The sequence below is a fragment of the Oreochromis aureus genome, linkage group 18 (genome assembly GCF_013358895.1).
Source record: "Oreochromis aureus strain Israel breed Guangdong linkage group 18, ZZ_aureus, whole genome shotgun sequence".
Classification (NCBI taxonomy): Eukaryota; Metazoa; Chordata; class Actinopteri; order Cichliformes; family Cichlidae; genus Oreochromis; species Oreochromis aureus.
This window is the reverse complement of record NC_052959.1, coordinates 12,135,079-12,150,972: the sequence shown is the minus strand read 5'-3', so window position 1 is coordinate 12,150,972 and position 15,894 is coordinate 12,135,079. Positions and strand designations below refer to the sequence as shown.

At 40.9% G+C, this 15,894-nt stretch overlaps 1 protein-coding gene across 1 annotated transcript; it reads right to left on the bottom strand.

Moving 5' to 3' along the window:
• Nucleotides 1–570: 570 nt before the first annotated feature.
• LOC116316318 (segment polarity protein dishevelled homolog DVL-3) lies at nt 571–14,183 on the bottom strand. Its single transcript, XM_039602499.1, has 15 exons — nt 13,564–14,183; nt 12,043–12,112; nt 9,916–10,031; nt 9,202–9,314; nt 8,871–9,006; nt 6,962–7,052; nt 6,753–6,822; nt 6,481–6,620; nt 5,659–5,735; nt 5,510–5,577; nt 5,251–5,400; nt 3,918–4,049; nt 3,344–3,511; nt 3,021–3,224; nt 571–1,778 (listed from the first exon to the last, which is right to left on the bottom strand). The coding sequence occupies exons 1-15, from the start codon at nt 13,722–13,724 to the stop codon at nt 1,420–1,422; spliced, it is 2,055 nt and encodes a 684-aa protein (XP_039458433.1). The 5' UTR covers nt 13,725–14,183; the 3' UTR covers nt 571–1,419.
• Between the last annotated feature and the right edge of the window lie 1,711 nt (nt 14,184–15,894).

Sequence of the window (15,894 nt, the reverse complement as noted above, 5' to 3'; positions counted from 1 at the left end):
TAATGGTTATGTTTAATAGCTGGAAAGTGGGCTAGAATCCCTTATACAATAGATTTGAATTGCGCTGACATGTATCTGTACTTGTTAAATATCGACAATTTCTCATTGGCTCCAAGAAGTTTAAGAAGAAAAAAAGAAAAAACACTATTGCATTTTGTTTATTTTTTCCATGGTGGTAGTATGGGTGGTCTTGTTTTACCCTGTCCTGCAGAGTCAACTTCAATTTTATTTTCCAAACTGAACCGAATCACCTCTCAACAGGAGTTTCCGCCTCAAACCACAGGGAACATTTTGCATAGAGTTGTTCAGTCTGGGGCAAGTCCAAATGTACACAGGCTGAACGTTTGCACACTCCCACAGCGCTCCCCCACTCTCTCTCACTCATTCTCACACACACATCTGTACAGCAGACTGCCTAACCTTCACATTCCTGCGCCTGGACGGTTTGCAGTCCACTGCTTTTAAATGCAAATATAACCTCAGGTACCATAAAGGAAAAAGAAAAAACTCACTAGGTTTCAGTTTTTGGTTTTGCAGAAAGGTATACACAAACACACAAAACAGAAAGCAGCAGATTTAAGTCATAAAACTATATTTATAAATAAAAAGACATTTTCCTTGATAAAAGAGTAGTGTGAAAGTCATGGTAAGAAATTTTTTTTCCACTATACATTATCACAAGACAGTCTGAAGATTCGCTGGTTAGCAGACGAAAATGTAGTTGTGCCGTATAAAAACGACTCTGGAAACTGGATGCTCATGTTAAGCATTAAAAAGAAAAAGAAACTAGTTGTGACCAGCTACACATATAATAAAACAAATGCATTCTCAAAGTATGGACTGTAATTCTCTTGCACTACATACATTTCTTTCTTTCTTTCTTTCTTTCTCTCTTAAGTCAAGCAAATACTTTAAAAGTCTGAATAAGATTAACAGTTAGTGTTCATTTCAGCTTCTTTCAGTCATTCTTTTTTTCTTGTTAGAGGTCAGCAAGTGGGGGGAAAAAAAGAACAGGAGGAGGGAAGAGGCTTCAGTCTCTCTCGGTTTGGACGTGGACAGGGGTGGGGGAGGACAGAACGTTAGATAAGGAACCCAGAGGAGGGGAGGGAAGAGTGAAAAGAAGAACAAATGAAAAACATCCATGTGGAAAAGCACTGAGTCATCTACCCCAGCTGACCATTTCCACTGCCTCCCTCCCTTCTCCTGCTCTTTGTCCTCGCTAAAACTCTTCCCCACCGTGGAGCGGAAACTGAGAAAGGCGCTTTGGTTCCATCTGGAGCAGGGTGGGGGGTGTTTCTTCACTGAAGAAAGTATGGCCACTACAACTACTAAGAAAAAGTACAAGAGAGGAGGAGCATTTTCTCTCAGCGTACACAACAGGGTGGTTCCGTTTCTGCCTTTAGGTCTTTATAACCGGTGTCACATCACATCGACAAAGAATTCTCCAGCATTGCCCACCGCCATGCGCAGAGACTGCCGTGACGCAGTGAGCTCAGGGGGCACCGAGGCAAGCTCTCTGCCTGGTGGGGCACCAGGTGCAGCTGTAGAAAGGTGTGGTGGCTGAGGGGGTAGGCCAGGGGGGCCATACACAAGACCAGGCCCATAGGCTATAGAGTGGGAGTTGGCACTGCGGTGGCTCACAGAGCTGCGGATGCTTCGTTCACTAGGGGGAGCCACTGAGCGCTCACTTGGCGCCCGGTGGCTCCTGATCTCTGATTCGCTGCCACTGCCGCCGGATTTTCGGCCCTCATTCTTGCTACAGTTAGAACCGCTGCTCCCTGTGAACAGAAAAAAAGAGCAAAATTATTATGCAAGCGAGATGCATGTTTAAAAAAATAAAAATAAAAATCACATCTTTTTCTAATTGGGTGCCAATGACATGACGAAGGCAGCGCTGACCCAGTTTGCAGGAGACTCTGGAGGAGAGCTGCATGACTAATGCTGACATAGTCTCGGAGCATTCAGGCCAAACAGCTTAGCTATTCCTGAAGGCAGTCACAGGTCTTCATTTTATTATCCAACTCAGACTCCTTAATTTTAGGGCAAGTTCCTGAGAGTGATTAATTTAAACCAAAACAGCTTATCTGATTAAAAAGAAACTTGTTGTGGAGGATGCTTTGGTCCAATGCATGTCATCAAATCCAAAAACACAGGAAAGTATTCATGTCAGTTTAATTTTGTGTCTATTAAAGAGCGCGAGAGAGAGATGCAGGATGTTACCCAATCTTAGCACAAACACTGGAAGCGTGGGGGAAAAGAAATCTGAATTTCACCAGAAATATTAAAGCAAACCCAAACCCCAACACTTTGTCTTTTACATTCTCTATCCTGCTAGTTTGTGCACTACTCACCCGTGCATTTAAGTTAAATGAGCACAGAGCATCTAAGATGTTGTCTCAGTGGGCCCAGCTGTTGTTGGTTAGTACATATTTTCAATGTGGAAACTGCACCTTAAACCACAATGTCTGCTTTTCTAGTTCCACACATATTAAACACAGAAACCCCAACATCTGAAGACTTTGGGGGTGATGGAAAGAGTCCTTTTTTCACTACTCACAGAGCAAGGCTGTGTCCTTCAAGTTTTTGAAGTCAGCTTATTAAAACATACACTGTTCCTATAAGTGAATTCAAAGTGTGGAGGAAAAACTCCACACTTTTTCTCATCTCATACTGCGCAACAGAGTAAACTAAATGTAAAACACTGCAGAGATGTTGTAATATCACTTAATATATCCCTTTCACACAGAATCTGTCTACAGGCTTATAAAGTCTTTGAGAACACTCTTTCACAAAAAAGCAGCTATAGCAAGCATTAATTAACCTCAGCAGCAATGGCTGGTTACCCTCTTGTGAGCTGTGCACCTTTGTAGAAGCATAGTTGTTAAAAGTTTTAGGGAAACCGTGTGCTACTGACATGAATTTTGATTTTTCTTTGAGGAGAAACTGCAAAAATTAACATTGTAATTTTATATGAAGTGCTTGAAATTTATCTGTTGAGCACTTATTTAAATTGCACTAACCACTGTGCTGGCTCCCTGCGCTGCCAGCTCCTGGTCCACCATGGAAGGGCTGCGGCAGGTCGTAAGGGTGCGGAATAGGGAACTGGTAGGGCAGGGCCATGGGCCAAGGGGCTGACCCAGGATGGGGCAGAGGGGGGAGGGTGTCCTGATCTGAGGCACCACCGCTGGATCCATCATGATCATGCAGAGACAAGTGGGTCATGTCTGAGGGAAAGAGAAGACGACTCCGTTAGATTTCCAAGTCGCATCCCACTTAAACTTTTGTGAAACTTGCTGTTACTGCTCACACTCTAAGCAGATCATTGAGCAAAAAGTCCACTTACTGCCACAGAGGTCTCCAAAGACATAGTAGCACTGTTCAGAGAAGGTGATCTTATTGACGGTGTGTCGGATGTACCCAGCCTTCAGCAGATTGCTGGCATATTTACGAGCTTCACGGCGATCTGTGAATCCTTCCACATGATGGAAGAGCCAGTCCACCACATCAGAACCTGAAGCACATGTTTTAGAAATCAAATCGTAAGTCTACAGCTTCACTGATCATATTTAAGACTTTTTTGGCGACTTTACATATATCTGATGGTGATTAATTAATCTATACTTCAATTTAACATTGATTTTTGTTTTCAAACTTGAGCTCTGGTAACCTGGTAATACACCTTGGTATAATAAAGGCAACTCGAGCTCATGCTGAATGTTTCTCAGTTGTTGGAATTTAAAAAAAAAAAAAAATGCCCAAAATGTAAAAATATGAATTAATCGAAGCAGTATTTAGCTATCGCTTTGGTATCAGTGAAACACTTAATCTAAAAGCTGAGAAGATGTGGGTCTGTGTGCACGAATACTGGTGAGAGTAATTTTTAAAAAGCCCAGTCAAGCTCACTTTGACAGACGTACCAATAAAGGCATTAGCGATGGTTATCTTGAGCCACATCCTGTCTCGCACCTCCAGACCTGACTCTGGGCAGGCCATTGCCTTAGCAACCGTTGCCATGTCACTGTGGATCGAGAGGTGGAAGTCATCGAATCCTAGGAAAGAGGACATGAGCAACTTAACATGGGGGTGGTGTTAAATCTTTTAAATCACAAATTGAAACATTTAGGTTTAAGGACAAAGAGGTGCGGCTCCATCAAGTATAAAACTGTTGAGCCACATTGTGTTTTGTTTCCAAAACATTTAAAATTAAAGAACTACTGAGTGCTGTTTTCTGGGGTTAAAAAAAAAAATAAAAAAAAAAATATGTTGGCCTGTTTTGGAATTTGCCTCAAATAATATTTGGTTTCCTGTGGTCTCGGCTGTTATTTGACCCCGTTCTGTTCTAATCGTGAATCAAGACTGGATTTGACTGGATCTTTGTTTGAAGTGGACTGCAACTGACTTGGATTTGATAAATCCCCCAGATGAGCCAGACCACAGTGAATTACATGTCCTCCCTAGAACACTAATGTATCTTACATATAATCTCACTGAGTTTCAGTCCATTCTCAGCATCACAGTTTCCCTTTCATCTGCCTCCATTTCAATAGGCTTTTCATTTCTTTTCATTTTTTTTTTTTTAATTGCCTTCACAATACATTGTGGATATGTAAAAAGATAAAGGGCATTAAGATTTTCTATTAAGTGAATTATAGACATATAAAATAAAACTAATAGGTAAAAGGCAAGTTAAACAATGTTTCAAGAGAAAAGGAAAATTTTCTCCAGAAAGAAAAGGCATTGCAAAACTTCCAAAGATTAAAGGAAACATGAAAGTTGTGAGTTATGGCTCTATTTGGACACGAGTTACTGAGCAGATGGTAGCTGAGGCTGAACACAGCAAAAGCTGGAACAGATAATAGTCACAGGAATGTAGTGAGAGGGAAGGGCCGCACTTAACACGGAGACTTACTAACAGAGGTTTGGTGGTCACAGAGGGGAGAGCTGAATGTTCCAAGCGGTATGACAAACCTGGAGTTTTTCTTCCTCAAATGCTCAAATGTATTTATTTTTAACAAGTAGGCTATAGGAAACAAAGAAGAAAACTAAAAAAAGAGGAACAATAAAAGAGTACATAGAGGTATATTAAAAACTCAAAAGGTGGTAGAGTTTAAATGTGGAGACCATGTGGTGATAAAAAGAAAATGAACTGAAAACTGTGACTAAGAGTTAATGGAGGATGAAAGTTGCTTGGGATAAAAGTGCACTGATGACAAGCTCCAACGGGCAGCTTCGGGGGGTGATGTGACTCACGTTCAGTCTCAGGGATCGAGCTGCTGATTGAGGAGCTGGTGGAGGTGACTGTGCTCATGGAAGGGCTCATGCCATATGGAGGGTACACCCCAGTCATGGCTGCCGTGTGGGACACCCATGCAGCCGGGTCGATAGGCCGGATTGGCTCACCTGTTAAAAGAGAGAAGGCAGCTGAAATTAATGAGGTTACTACAAAATCTTTAAAGTAAAAAATAACAAATGTGTCATTGCGTATAGTTATTGCAGAACAACCACTCACTCCTGGGCAGAGCGAAGCAGCTCCGAGGGTTTGGGTCCCAGCACTTTGCAACTGTCAGAGTAATGGGGCTGGTAAAAAAGACACAGACAGTTAAATATGAGTCTGTTTTGCACTCATGTGTTATAGATGCTGTATTTGCATTCGCTTACCCCGGCTTGTGCACTATGTCTCTTAGTACTCGAACAGCATCATCATTGCTCATGTTCTCGAAGTTTATATCGTTCACCTACATCAATAAAAACAGAAAAATATCCCAATGAGATGCCAAGTTGGATCTACCACATGTGGAACTAATATGTTGGAGGAAGAGCTCAGATTGGACAGCTCAGAGGCAAAGAGACAGAGCTGGTTTGGACATGTGAGAGAGGTAGTGGGTATATTTATAGCAGGATGCTGAAGACAGAGCTGCCATGGATGTAAGAGAGGAAATGCAGGTGGATGGGATCACAACAGACGATACAGTGGACAGGAAGGAATGGAAACTGTCAATTCTTCAGTTTGCTTTAAAGATATATAAAAGAGAGATAAAGCAATATGGCATTAAGTAGCCCCAGATTTACATTTTTTCCTATAAACAGAAATATAAAACTTTCACAGCCCCACAGTGATTCCAGTTCTACTGCAGAATGACATCAATATGGGGTCCCAAATGAGCACTTTTCCTGGGAAGTATTTTTTACAGTATGGTAAGATTAGATTCAAATCAAATTGGCAAAAAAGAGAATGTGTATCAGAAGAGTAAAAACACTAAGAATGATGTCAAGCGATGACATTACAGCCAAATGCATCTGTGACACATGCACAAGAACAGAAACCCTCGACATCATTCATTTCAGTAGAAGTGATGGTCTCAATTACAACGTGTAAATCCACTCACACTATGCTTGTCTAAATTCCAGATATTCACCTGTAAACAGTTTTCATTTTGTGTGCATCAGTCTCCTACTTAAGACACAAACACAGATACACACCTGCAGCAGCATATCCCCGGGCTCTATGCGTCCATCTGCAGCCACAGCTCCTCCCTTCATGATGGAGCCGATGTAGATTCCTCCATCACCTCTCTCATTACTCTGACCCACAATACTGATGCCCAAGAAGTTATACTTTTCTGTGAGGTGGGGAGGAACAGAGTATATTCCAAAAAATGAAGTAAGTAATGAAGTTTACTCCATAAGCTTGGTGATGAATATAAGGTTGTTTATTTCAACATCTAACTCCTGTGTTTGTGCGAATCACTTACCCATGTTGAGAGTCACAGTGATGATGTTCAGCGACATGGTGGAGTCTGTGATGCTGCTGAATGACGAAGACTGAAGAATGAAATAAGGACAAGAATTATGAGGAATGCAAAAAGATACATTAAGAGCAGAATTATGACTCATAACATGGAAGATAATTTTAGGTAACTTTGGTTAATTTATTGTCCTTTACATCTAAGAGTGTTCTCACCCTGTCCATATTGGAAGCCTTGGGTTTCCTTCGCCGGCGTCGATGTCGTCTCATTAGACGAGAAGAGCTCTGCTCAGTGGAGCTACTAAACCTGAAGAGGAGGGGAAAAAAAAACCAAAAAAAAAAAAACCACACACACAAAATGATTTAAAATTAAATAAATAATAACTAAATAACAGATGCACATCGAATTGTCTCATGGGAGTCCTTGAAAGTAGCCACGATTTAATCTTTGAAGTTTCTGGACTCTGATGTCCATCCGTTTATGACCACAGTGTACACATTTTCTGATGCCTCCTTCCAACAGGAAACTGGTTTCTTGAACATGGTAATGGGTTCTGTACTTAAATGATCTCAACAGTCACCAAATCTTAATCCAACAGAGCCCCTTTGGGAAGATTCATATCATGCGCAGTCGACAAATCTGCAGCATCTGTGTGATGCAATATGAGCCACTATTGCTGAGGAATGTTTCCAGCACTGTGATGAATCTTTTGAATCTGTGCCACAAAAAAATAAAGGTAGTTCTAAAGGTAAGCAAGAGTCCAAATGGGTAGTAGCAAGGTATACCTAACATAGTGGCCAACAAGTGTATGTGCTTCAGACACAAAGTATATTTCCAATTGAAACACATGACTTACACAGTCATGCTGCCTCACAGAAAGTTGTTTCTATGAACATGAATAAACAAATAGCTTCATCGTGACCATTTCAAGCTTGTTACCAGGGCTAAAATACTCCAGTCTACAGTAAGAATAATTGCTGTTTAATTTTACCATATAAATTTAGTAATCAAAAGCTAACCATACTACTACCTACTTAAAAGGAAACTATGTGCAAAGCTGCTGAAGCCTCACTGATCCATATGTACTGGTCTTGTCCCAGTCTCATTCAGTTCTGGACAGAGGTTTTCCATACCCTGTCCAGGATTCTCAGTGTGACGCTGCCCCCTGACCCCCTTCTTGCTTTGTTTGGCATCAGCGGGAATGAGGTGCCTCTAACGGTCTCTAAAAGACAGGCGCTATCATTCTGTTCCCTGTTGGCCAGGAGGGCAAATTCTACTGAGGTGGCGGGGACGCTGCACCTCCCACTCACAAACAGTGGTTATATGACCTCATATCTAAAACTGGAAAAAATAAGACACTCCAAAACTGTACTAGGAAATTTCAAAGCATGTGCGGCTCTTTCCTTAATGCATTTCAAAATCTATAAGAATTTTTCAGGTGCATTCACTTTTGTCTGTGTGCAACTCCCTCATGTCAGGTGAACAGGTCTAGGGCAGTGACCTGGGTGGGAATGAATAGGATTATTTTGCAGGGACTATGTTATCTGGGGACATATTTTATTTACTTAAAGTGTATGGCTAATTACCCCAAATGTACAAATCATCTGTAATCCTTCTATTCTCAGAACCTTTGTTTATATGCATAAAGGAAAAACTCTTAATAAAAAGACATTGTTTAAAAGGAAGCCCTTTGAAAGCCAGAAGGAAAATGGTTCCACAAGTCAGAATGAGCTTTAACTATAAGACAGCATCGAACTACATTTGAAGGTTACAGCATGATCAACAAAAACAAAACAAAACAAAAAACTCAAACTGATTTCTTTCTGCGTCAGAAAACCCCCCAAATACGTAAGAAGTTTTTAATCCAGCTCTTTCGAAGCTGATTAAACAGGAAAAAACATCCCGTCAGATGCCTAAAGACTGAGACCAGCAGAGCCTCTGCAGTGGGCTGCAAAGATTACCGCTGGAGCAGAACCCTGAGGTTACCACAAAAACCACCACACAATTAGACAGTACTAATCTTTGCCATAAACCATCAACTATAACTCCACATGCATTCCTGAAGCCAAATGCATTTCTTCTTTTTGCAAGAAACCAGCTCAACAGCTATATAACACATCTGACCTGCTGGTTGCATCATCGTCATCTGAATCAAAGCAGGAAGTGGACTCCAGCTCGCTGCTCATGAAGGACGAGCAGCTGTCGTACTCGGCGCCTCCGCGTCCCATGCCCCGCGATGAGTACCCGTTCTGCCTCCCACCTGCAGCAGGTTTTTTAATGAAAAACTTAAGTTAGAAAAATAAAACAATCAAAGGATACTGCATGTCTAAAGTCAATCACACCACACTTACTTTTTACCAACTAAATAACTGTTATTCATAAGTTGTGAAATACATGGAAACAACACTGATACGTGCAATGAAGAACAAGAATAAGCAGCAAGTTTCTTTCTGACCATGGTCATTAGTGTGTTTCCGTCGTGGCCTCTCCCTCTCTCTCCTCTGAGACACCATGGAGCCGGTCTCTGTGTCATTGTCCAGGCTGTCCCGACCACTTGCTGCTTTCCCACTTCAGACAAGAGAGCGAGTGTTAAAGAGAGACAGAGTTACAGAACATCATGATCAGGGCATTTGAGCTTATTCAGCAGCCACTAAAACTAATGTTTATATTAAAAGAGCTTTATAAGAATCAAATTGCTGGCTACTCTGGTTCACTGTGGTTAAGAGAGCGATCTGTACCTGAATATTTGGAAAGAATTGCAGATGTTGTGTTGATGGATTTTCAGTGTGGTGATAGAAAAGTCTCTTTTTTTAACACTTTACTTGCAGACATAGCATATTTCTTTGGATAGAAATATTTTAAAAAACAACAACACAACAAAAAAACCTAGTAACCAGGGGCTTAAGTATGATAATAATAGCCTACGGATAAATGACTGCAAGAATTAAGCTAGATTTTCTTTCCTCCAGGCCAGTCACAAGATATCACACTTTTTTATTCAATTTGCTCTTTCCTGTTACTGTTCTTATTAGGCAACACAGAAGAACTCATTCAAGACACTCAAAAACACACAGACACACACTAAGCACAATATCTTTCATTCTCATTCACACAGTAAAACAAAATATAAAGTATCAAAGTCCACAAAGTCTCGTTTGAGTTCACTGACTGGTAGGAAGGGGGTCTCGAGTCTCCAATGCCCCCGGTCCTCTCCAGAGGTGGTGTCGGCTCTAAACTATCCGCCACCGAGCCTGCATCCGTGTGCGCGCCGTCTCCGGAGACCAACTGTCAACAGACAAAGAGTCAGGTCAGTCAGGGGGATGAGTATCTCTCAGAGAGAAGAATTTACAGAAAGACACAGAACGAGTGAGCAGCAGACCTTCATTTACATCCACATTCAAAGGCTATACATGGTGTGTCATGTTTTACTCTAACTTCCTAAAAGTATCACACAAACATTTCAAAATCTCCTGCAGAAAGGGACTGCAGTCTCTTGCTAAAATTCAGACTTAATCTGCCTCCTACTAGTTTCCTACTGAGAGAGCAAAGCTCTACAAAAGCAGCTGTGAATTCAGAGAGTTGAAAAAGAAAGAGCCCAAGCCAAGACTTGTGGTTTGTGTACCTGACAGTGTTGCCTAAGTTACCAAATTGTGGGGAAAAAATGGGCTCCAACGGACCATAACTAATGTTTTCTCAGAAATTAAATTACCAGTATGCATTTATTTCCACTTTTACCACATTCTAGTGTTCGTTAGCTCGAGATACAAAACAATATATCTTAAATCCTGCTGTGGTTTTGTGGAATCTTGGAAGTCATCCATATCAGAAATGAAGCATGTATTTGCATGCAAAAACAAGTTTCAACAATGACATGAGACCAGTGTGAAACTGTAGCCATCAATAGCAACCTGTGGTGCTGAAAAAGTTCAGATTCAGCGGCTGCTGACCTCTATGTTAAGAATCCAATGTAAAAAAATATTTTTAAAAAAAAAAATCAGGTTTAATTAGATTGTATACACAGCCATTATGCACTTGAGAAGTCTCTTCTGTTCAGTGCATGTTTATTAGAAATCAAGCTGTGACGTCTAAACTTTTAAATTAAAGTACAGCAACAGAGTGAGTGCCAAGATGTTGGAAAAGATAAATATGTTGTGCTGAAACAGGGCATCAGTATATCAAATCAAATCACCTGTACTGTCATAATAATTCAGCTATATTACTATGTGGCAAGATAGCTAAAATTAAAGTCTTCTGCTCTTAATCACAATCACAAGAGTCTACTTTGGTGTGCACTAAAGGGAGCCACAGCACAGGAGATACAGGGTGCTGGCTTGTTGTGATGAAATGATGTTCAGCGAGCCAGGCCTCTGGACCCCAGAGAATAATCAATCAGATCACTGAAACAACAGATGAACAGCGGAGACAAACAAATGGACATACTGTAACAGAAATAACATTTGACTGTACGTGGAACATATCAACAACCCTCAAGAGATAACAAACACTTTGGAGCAAACGCACACAAAGGGGAACTGGCTTTTAAACACATTAAACTAAACCTCCGCGCAGTCTAATGAAAACGACCACAACAAAGAGACGCATTAGGACGAGCACGCTGGAATATACGCTCCAGAATGGAGCAATAACGCCATGTTGATGATGCTCAAATAATTAAAACCACACTGTAGAAATTAAGCGAGTGCTTTAGCCTTTCACATCACGACACAGAGCAGTCTTTCTCTCTGCTTTATTCTCTCCTCCCTGTGAGATTCAATCTTCTTGTTAGATGACCTGCAGTGAGGCCCTTTGTTATGGAGTATTTTCCGGCTATCCTGTGATTTCACTTGCTCTTAATCCAATTTCAATGTCGAGAAGAGAGGAAGGAGGACCGTGCACGAGCGCCAGATGTCTCGAATGTTGTGGAGACAGGAGTATTATTGCTTAGAGGCTTTAAATAAGAAATTGCATGGAAGTACATGTATGTGCTACATGCGGCAACTAGCCTGTGTGATGACATGCTAAAAAAAATTGATATTTTACAGTGAAAAAGAAAAGGTTTAGGAAAAGCAGTGTATGTATACTGCTCTGAGGATCGTTATGTGATAATGATATTATTACACAGATGTGCAGTGCCTCCCCCTAAGCTTGAGCATGACTGGGGTAAGTGCCCAACAGATGGTAATCATTGTTACACATTCATGTATGCCACTTAACCACACAAGTTATCGCACACAAGCAAACAGTAAAAAAATAAATAAATAAATAAATTTTATTGCAGCATGTATTTTGGACCTACCCATGACACCACGCGTCCATTGAAGCAGGGCAGCTTAGCATTGTCATCAGATATTTCTTCCTTTACCACCCTGTAAAGAGAACAAGGCTTTGTTTCAGTCAAACATTACCAACACAAAAGCACTCCCTGGGCAATAAAACATGAGGGTGCATTTAGAGGAAGTGGAGCTGGACAATATATTCCACCAACCAGGACGGACGCTGACAACTGGGGACAGTTTTACACATTAAGAATCAATGACAATGTTCAAAATAACCAAATGTTTGACACTACTGGCACACGCACAGAAAACCAGTCCAAAGATGGCTCACTTGTCCATTTCATATATAGAAGTAAGCCTTAATGCATTACAGACTGCTGCAAATACATTAACAAAAGGCATGTGTAAATGTAACCATGTGAATTTCCTGCAAACCCTCCCATTCATTCAGTCCTGCTTGCAAGGATCAGATGGCAGGCAGATCTTAACAACACCTTGTTACACAATGAAGAGGACAAATAAGGCATGTATTTAACAAGTGCCTCAGAGTATTGGAGATGTCAAGATTAGCCGGGTCTTTGACAGGGAGAACACTGATGGTCAGTGAGGCTTTCCTGGTAAAGATCTCAGGCTCCAAACCAGTCTAACAAGTTACTAAAACACCATCAGTCTAGACTTTAAGGATTCAGCAGTTAATTTAGTGCATGCACCTCCACTCTTGAAACAACACAAATAGCTGCGGATCCTTTCAAAACTCGTCCTTCCTATCTAGGTTGTTGCCCCACCCTTGTTTGAGTTTAGCCAGAAAAACTTTGGCAACCTGGCTCGAGTGTTTTAAAAAAAAAAAAAAAAAAAAGTACATTTCTCCCTTTTATTTAACTCTGAAGAAGGTAAAGTGTGGAGGATCATAAAACGTCTACTTTTCTGGCCATGTTTTAACACAAAGGGACACGCTCATAAAGCTGCCAGAGTGATGAACAGGGCATTCCTGTGTCCAACTTTGCATTCCTTAGGCTAATAGACAACAACAGCAGGGGCCTTCTGGTCTCACTCACTCACCAAGTGTCCGGTTAGACCCATTCATTAGCCTGCTAGCATAAGCGTTTCATACATTAGGCAGCAACTGACAGCTGTAACGTCAATAACTAGTTAGTAACATTTTTCTGAATTGCTCCTTGTTTCATTTAGTCTTCAATAAGTTGAAATGCGATTAAAGGCTTTCTTTTAGTGTTCATGACACTGGAAATGACCAAACTTGGTAAGACAGTACAGCATAAGCTAAGCACGAGCAATGTAAACAAACGGGGTCGGGACGCTGAACAGACCTGCTAACGATGCGACCTGGACGCTAGCAGCTAACAAAGGAACAGCAAAGCAAACGGCTAGCTGATGACTGAAAGACAGGCAACCTTAAAAGTGATGACAAGCCAGCTCCACGAGGTAACAAATATGTTACAGTTAATCTGACTGGACTGAGGTTAAGCAGACTCGGGTTGCTATGCTGATTCCACGTTAAACACAATGAACCCTTTAACAGTTACCCGAAGTCATCGTCCATAGATTTGAAGAAGAATTTGTAATTTGGTTTCTTGAGGACATTTTTGAAGTCTGCCAGCGTGACTTTGTCCGCCGGCACCGACAGTTTCACCAGATATGGTGTCTCCTGGTCGTCGAGGTGGTAGATAATTTTGGTCTCCCCCATCTCGGACTGCGGCTAAGGCAAGGCAGACTGGGTGCATCAAGCCAAGGGCCTGGCAGGCTCCCTCTCGGGCCCCGACTCCCCGTGGCGCTGGCGGCTGCGGCTGTGCCGTGGTCCACCCGGCTCTCTCTGGCTGACCGACCCGTTCCGTAGTGCCCGGTTCTGCCTTTTTTTCCCCCTTTCTTTTTTCTTTACGGCAGCTTGCTAACGTTACGTCTGACTCTCTATTAAAAAAACACCTTGCTGTTCCACAAAGCGTCCAAACACCGCCCCAGGACTGAATTGCTTTAGTTTCCGTTTGTGTAAAACCTACAATATATCACAAAAACCTTAGAAATAAGTGAGAAAAACAGTTTCAAAACGGCGCAAAAATAAACAATCTCAGAAGGGTCCGTACTCCCTTCTCGCTAGCTGCTCGGCTTTACTTTGTTGCACACGAAACTGCATAAAATCGTCCAAGCCTGTCTCGGAGGAGCGCCCTCCGCAGGTGAGGAGGAGAGTGACAGCTTTTCGAGGACAGCTGGGGCACTTTAACTGCTCCCATACTGCTCTGGCAAGGCCATTAAACGGCCTTTAAGCAGTTTTGAAGCCCCACAGACCACCCACAATTATATGATGTTATACTTACACAGAGCTTCAATATGTTTATACTCAAAAGTTTCCAATTTACAGCTGAAACCTTTAGATGGATTGCAAAGAATAAGACCATCATTGTCAGTCATCATTTTACTCTCTTAGAATTTGGATCTTAATCACTCTGAAATTAAAAATTTCAGCTGTGACACGAAAGACAAATGGAAAATTCCCCTTTGCATTTTAAATCTGGAAGGAGGGGGTTGGGGGAATGTAGGTCCTCCCATCATACAGCAGAGAATTGGCATGGAGGGAGAGGTTTTGAAATCAAACGACATTTTTATTTGTGTATGAATTTTGCTGACCCCTTGTAATTGCTATCATAGCTCACTCAGACTGAGAAGAAGTCCAATCAGAGTTATTGAAAGGCAGTAATATTTCAATTTTGTTATCAAGATTATTTGTTTTTCCCACATCAGCAGGTCAAAGAACTTAATTTATGACTGTGGATCATGGTTAACATTCTTCAGTTTATTATATGGCCATTGTTCACACTTTAGACATGTTTTATAGCACATGAAATAGCAGACAGGTGTTACCGACATTAATGCCGGTTATGCTGTATTTAAGCACAAAGCCGTAATTAATGTGGTTATTAACATCTGTGTTTACCTGCTATTCCAGATAAAAATGTGTCTTATTACTCTGAGGTGTGCAGTGAGATTTTACACACAAACACATCTACACTTTTAGATAGCATACATCTAGCTGAAGGATAACGTACTTTTATAGTCCTTTCTTTACAGATAATAGCATTTTAATAGAACAAATGCTGTAAATTACATCTTTATAAGTGTAACCATCAAAATATTCCATCTTTACTTTTGCTATTTATCAAAATGTCATAAAAAACAAAGCAAGATATCAAGTATCAAACACTGCCTTTTAAAAACTGAATTATGAACGCAGAAAAGCACAATGTGGAAAGTGTCTAATTGGCAACAGATGATTCTTTTAGCATGACAATCGCAAACACACTGTCAATGCAGTTAAAGCAACACAACAGTTTAAAAAGTCTGAAGCTACAGTTAAAGTAGTACAAGATAAAAGTACTCTTTATGGAGAATAAATGATATCTTTTCATACTAATATTGCACTTTGTGCATGTGGAGCAAGTGTTAACTGCTTTCTGTGATGCTAGTTATTGTATCAATACTCAGAAAAGAACCTAAAAGAATGCACTTAAGTGCACTGCAGTAAAAGTGTTTTTGTTTTGTTTTTTTAACATGTTTACGAGCATAAAGTAGTTTAACCTGTTCAAAACAGTTAGAAGATGCACAATGGGCCTTTCTCATAGAGAGTAACAACTTGAATCTTAGTAAAGGCTGCATATTAGTCATGTCTGACTTACTGCCACACCTACATGGTGCAACAGAGACACTGTTAATGTTAATTACACAAATGCTGCTGCTGCCAAAAGACGTTTGTAGGTTTTCCTGTTTTGTTTTTTTTGACAATTACAAGACTTGCATCACTGGAATTTTTCAAATAATTATGCATTATTATGCTGTTTATTATGCAGTGATGCATGTGTGTCTGT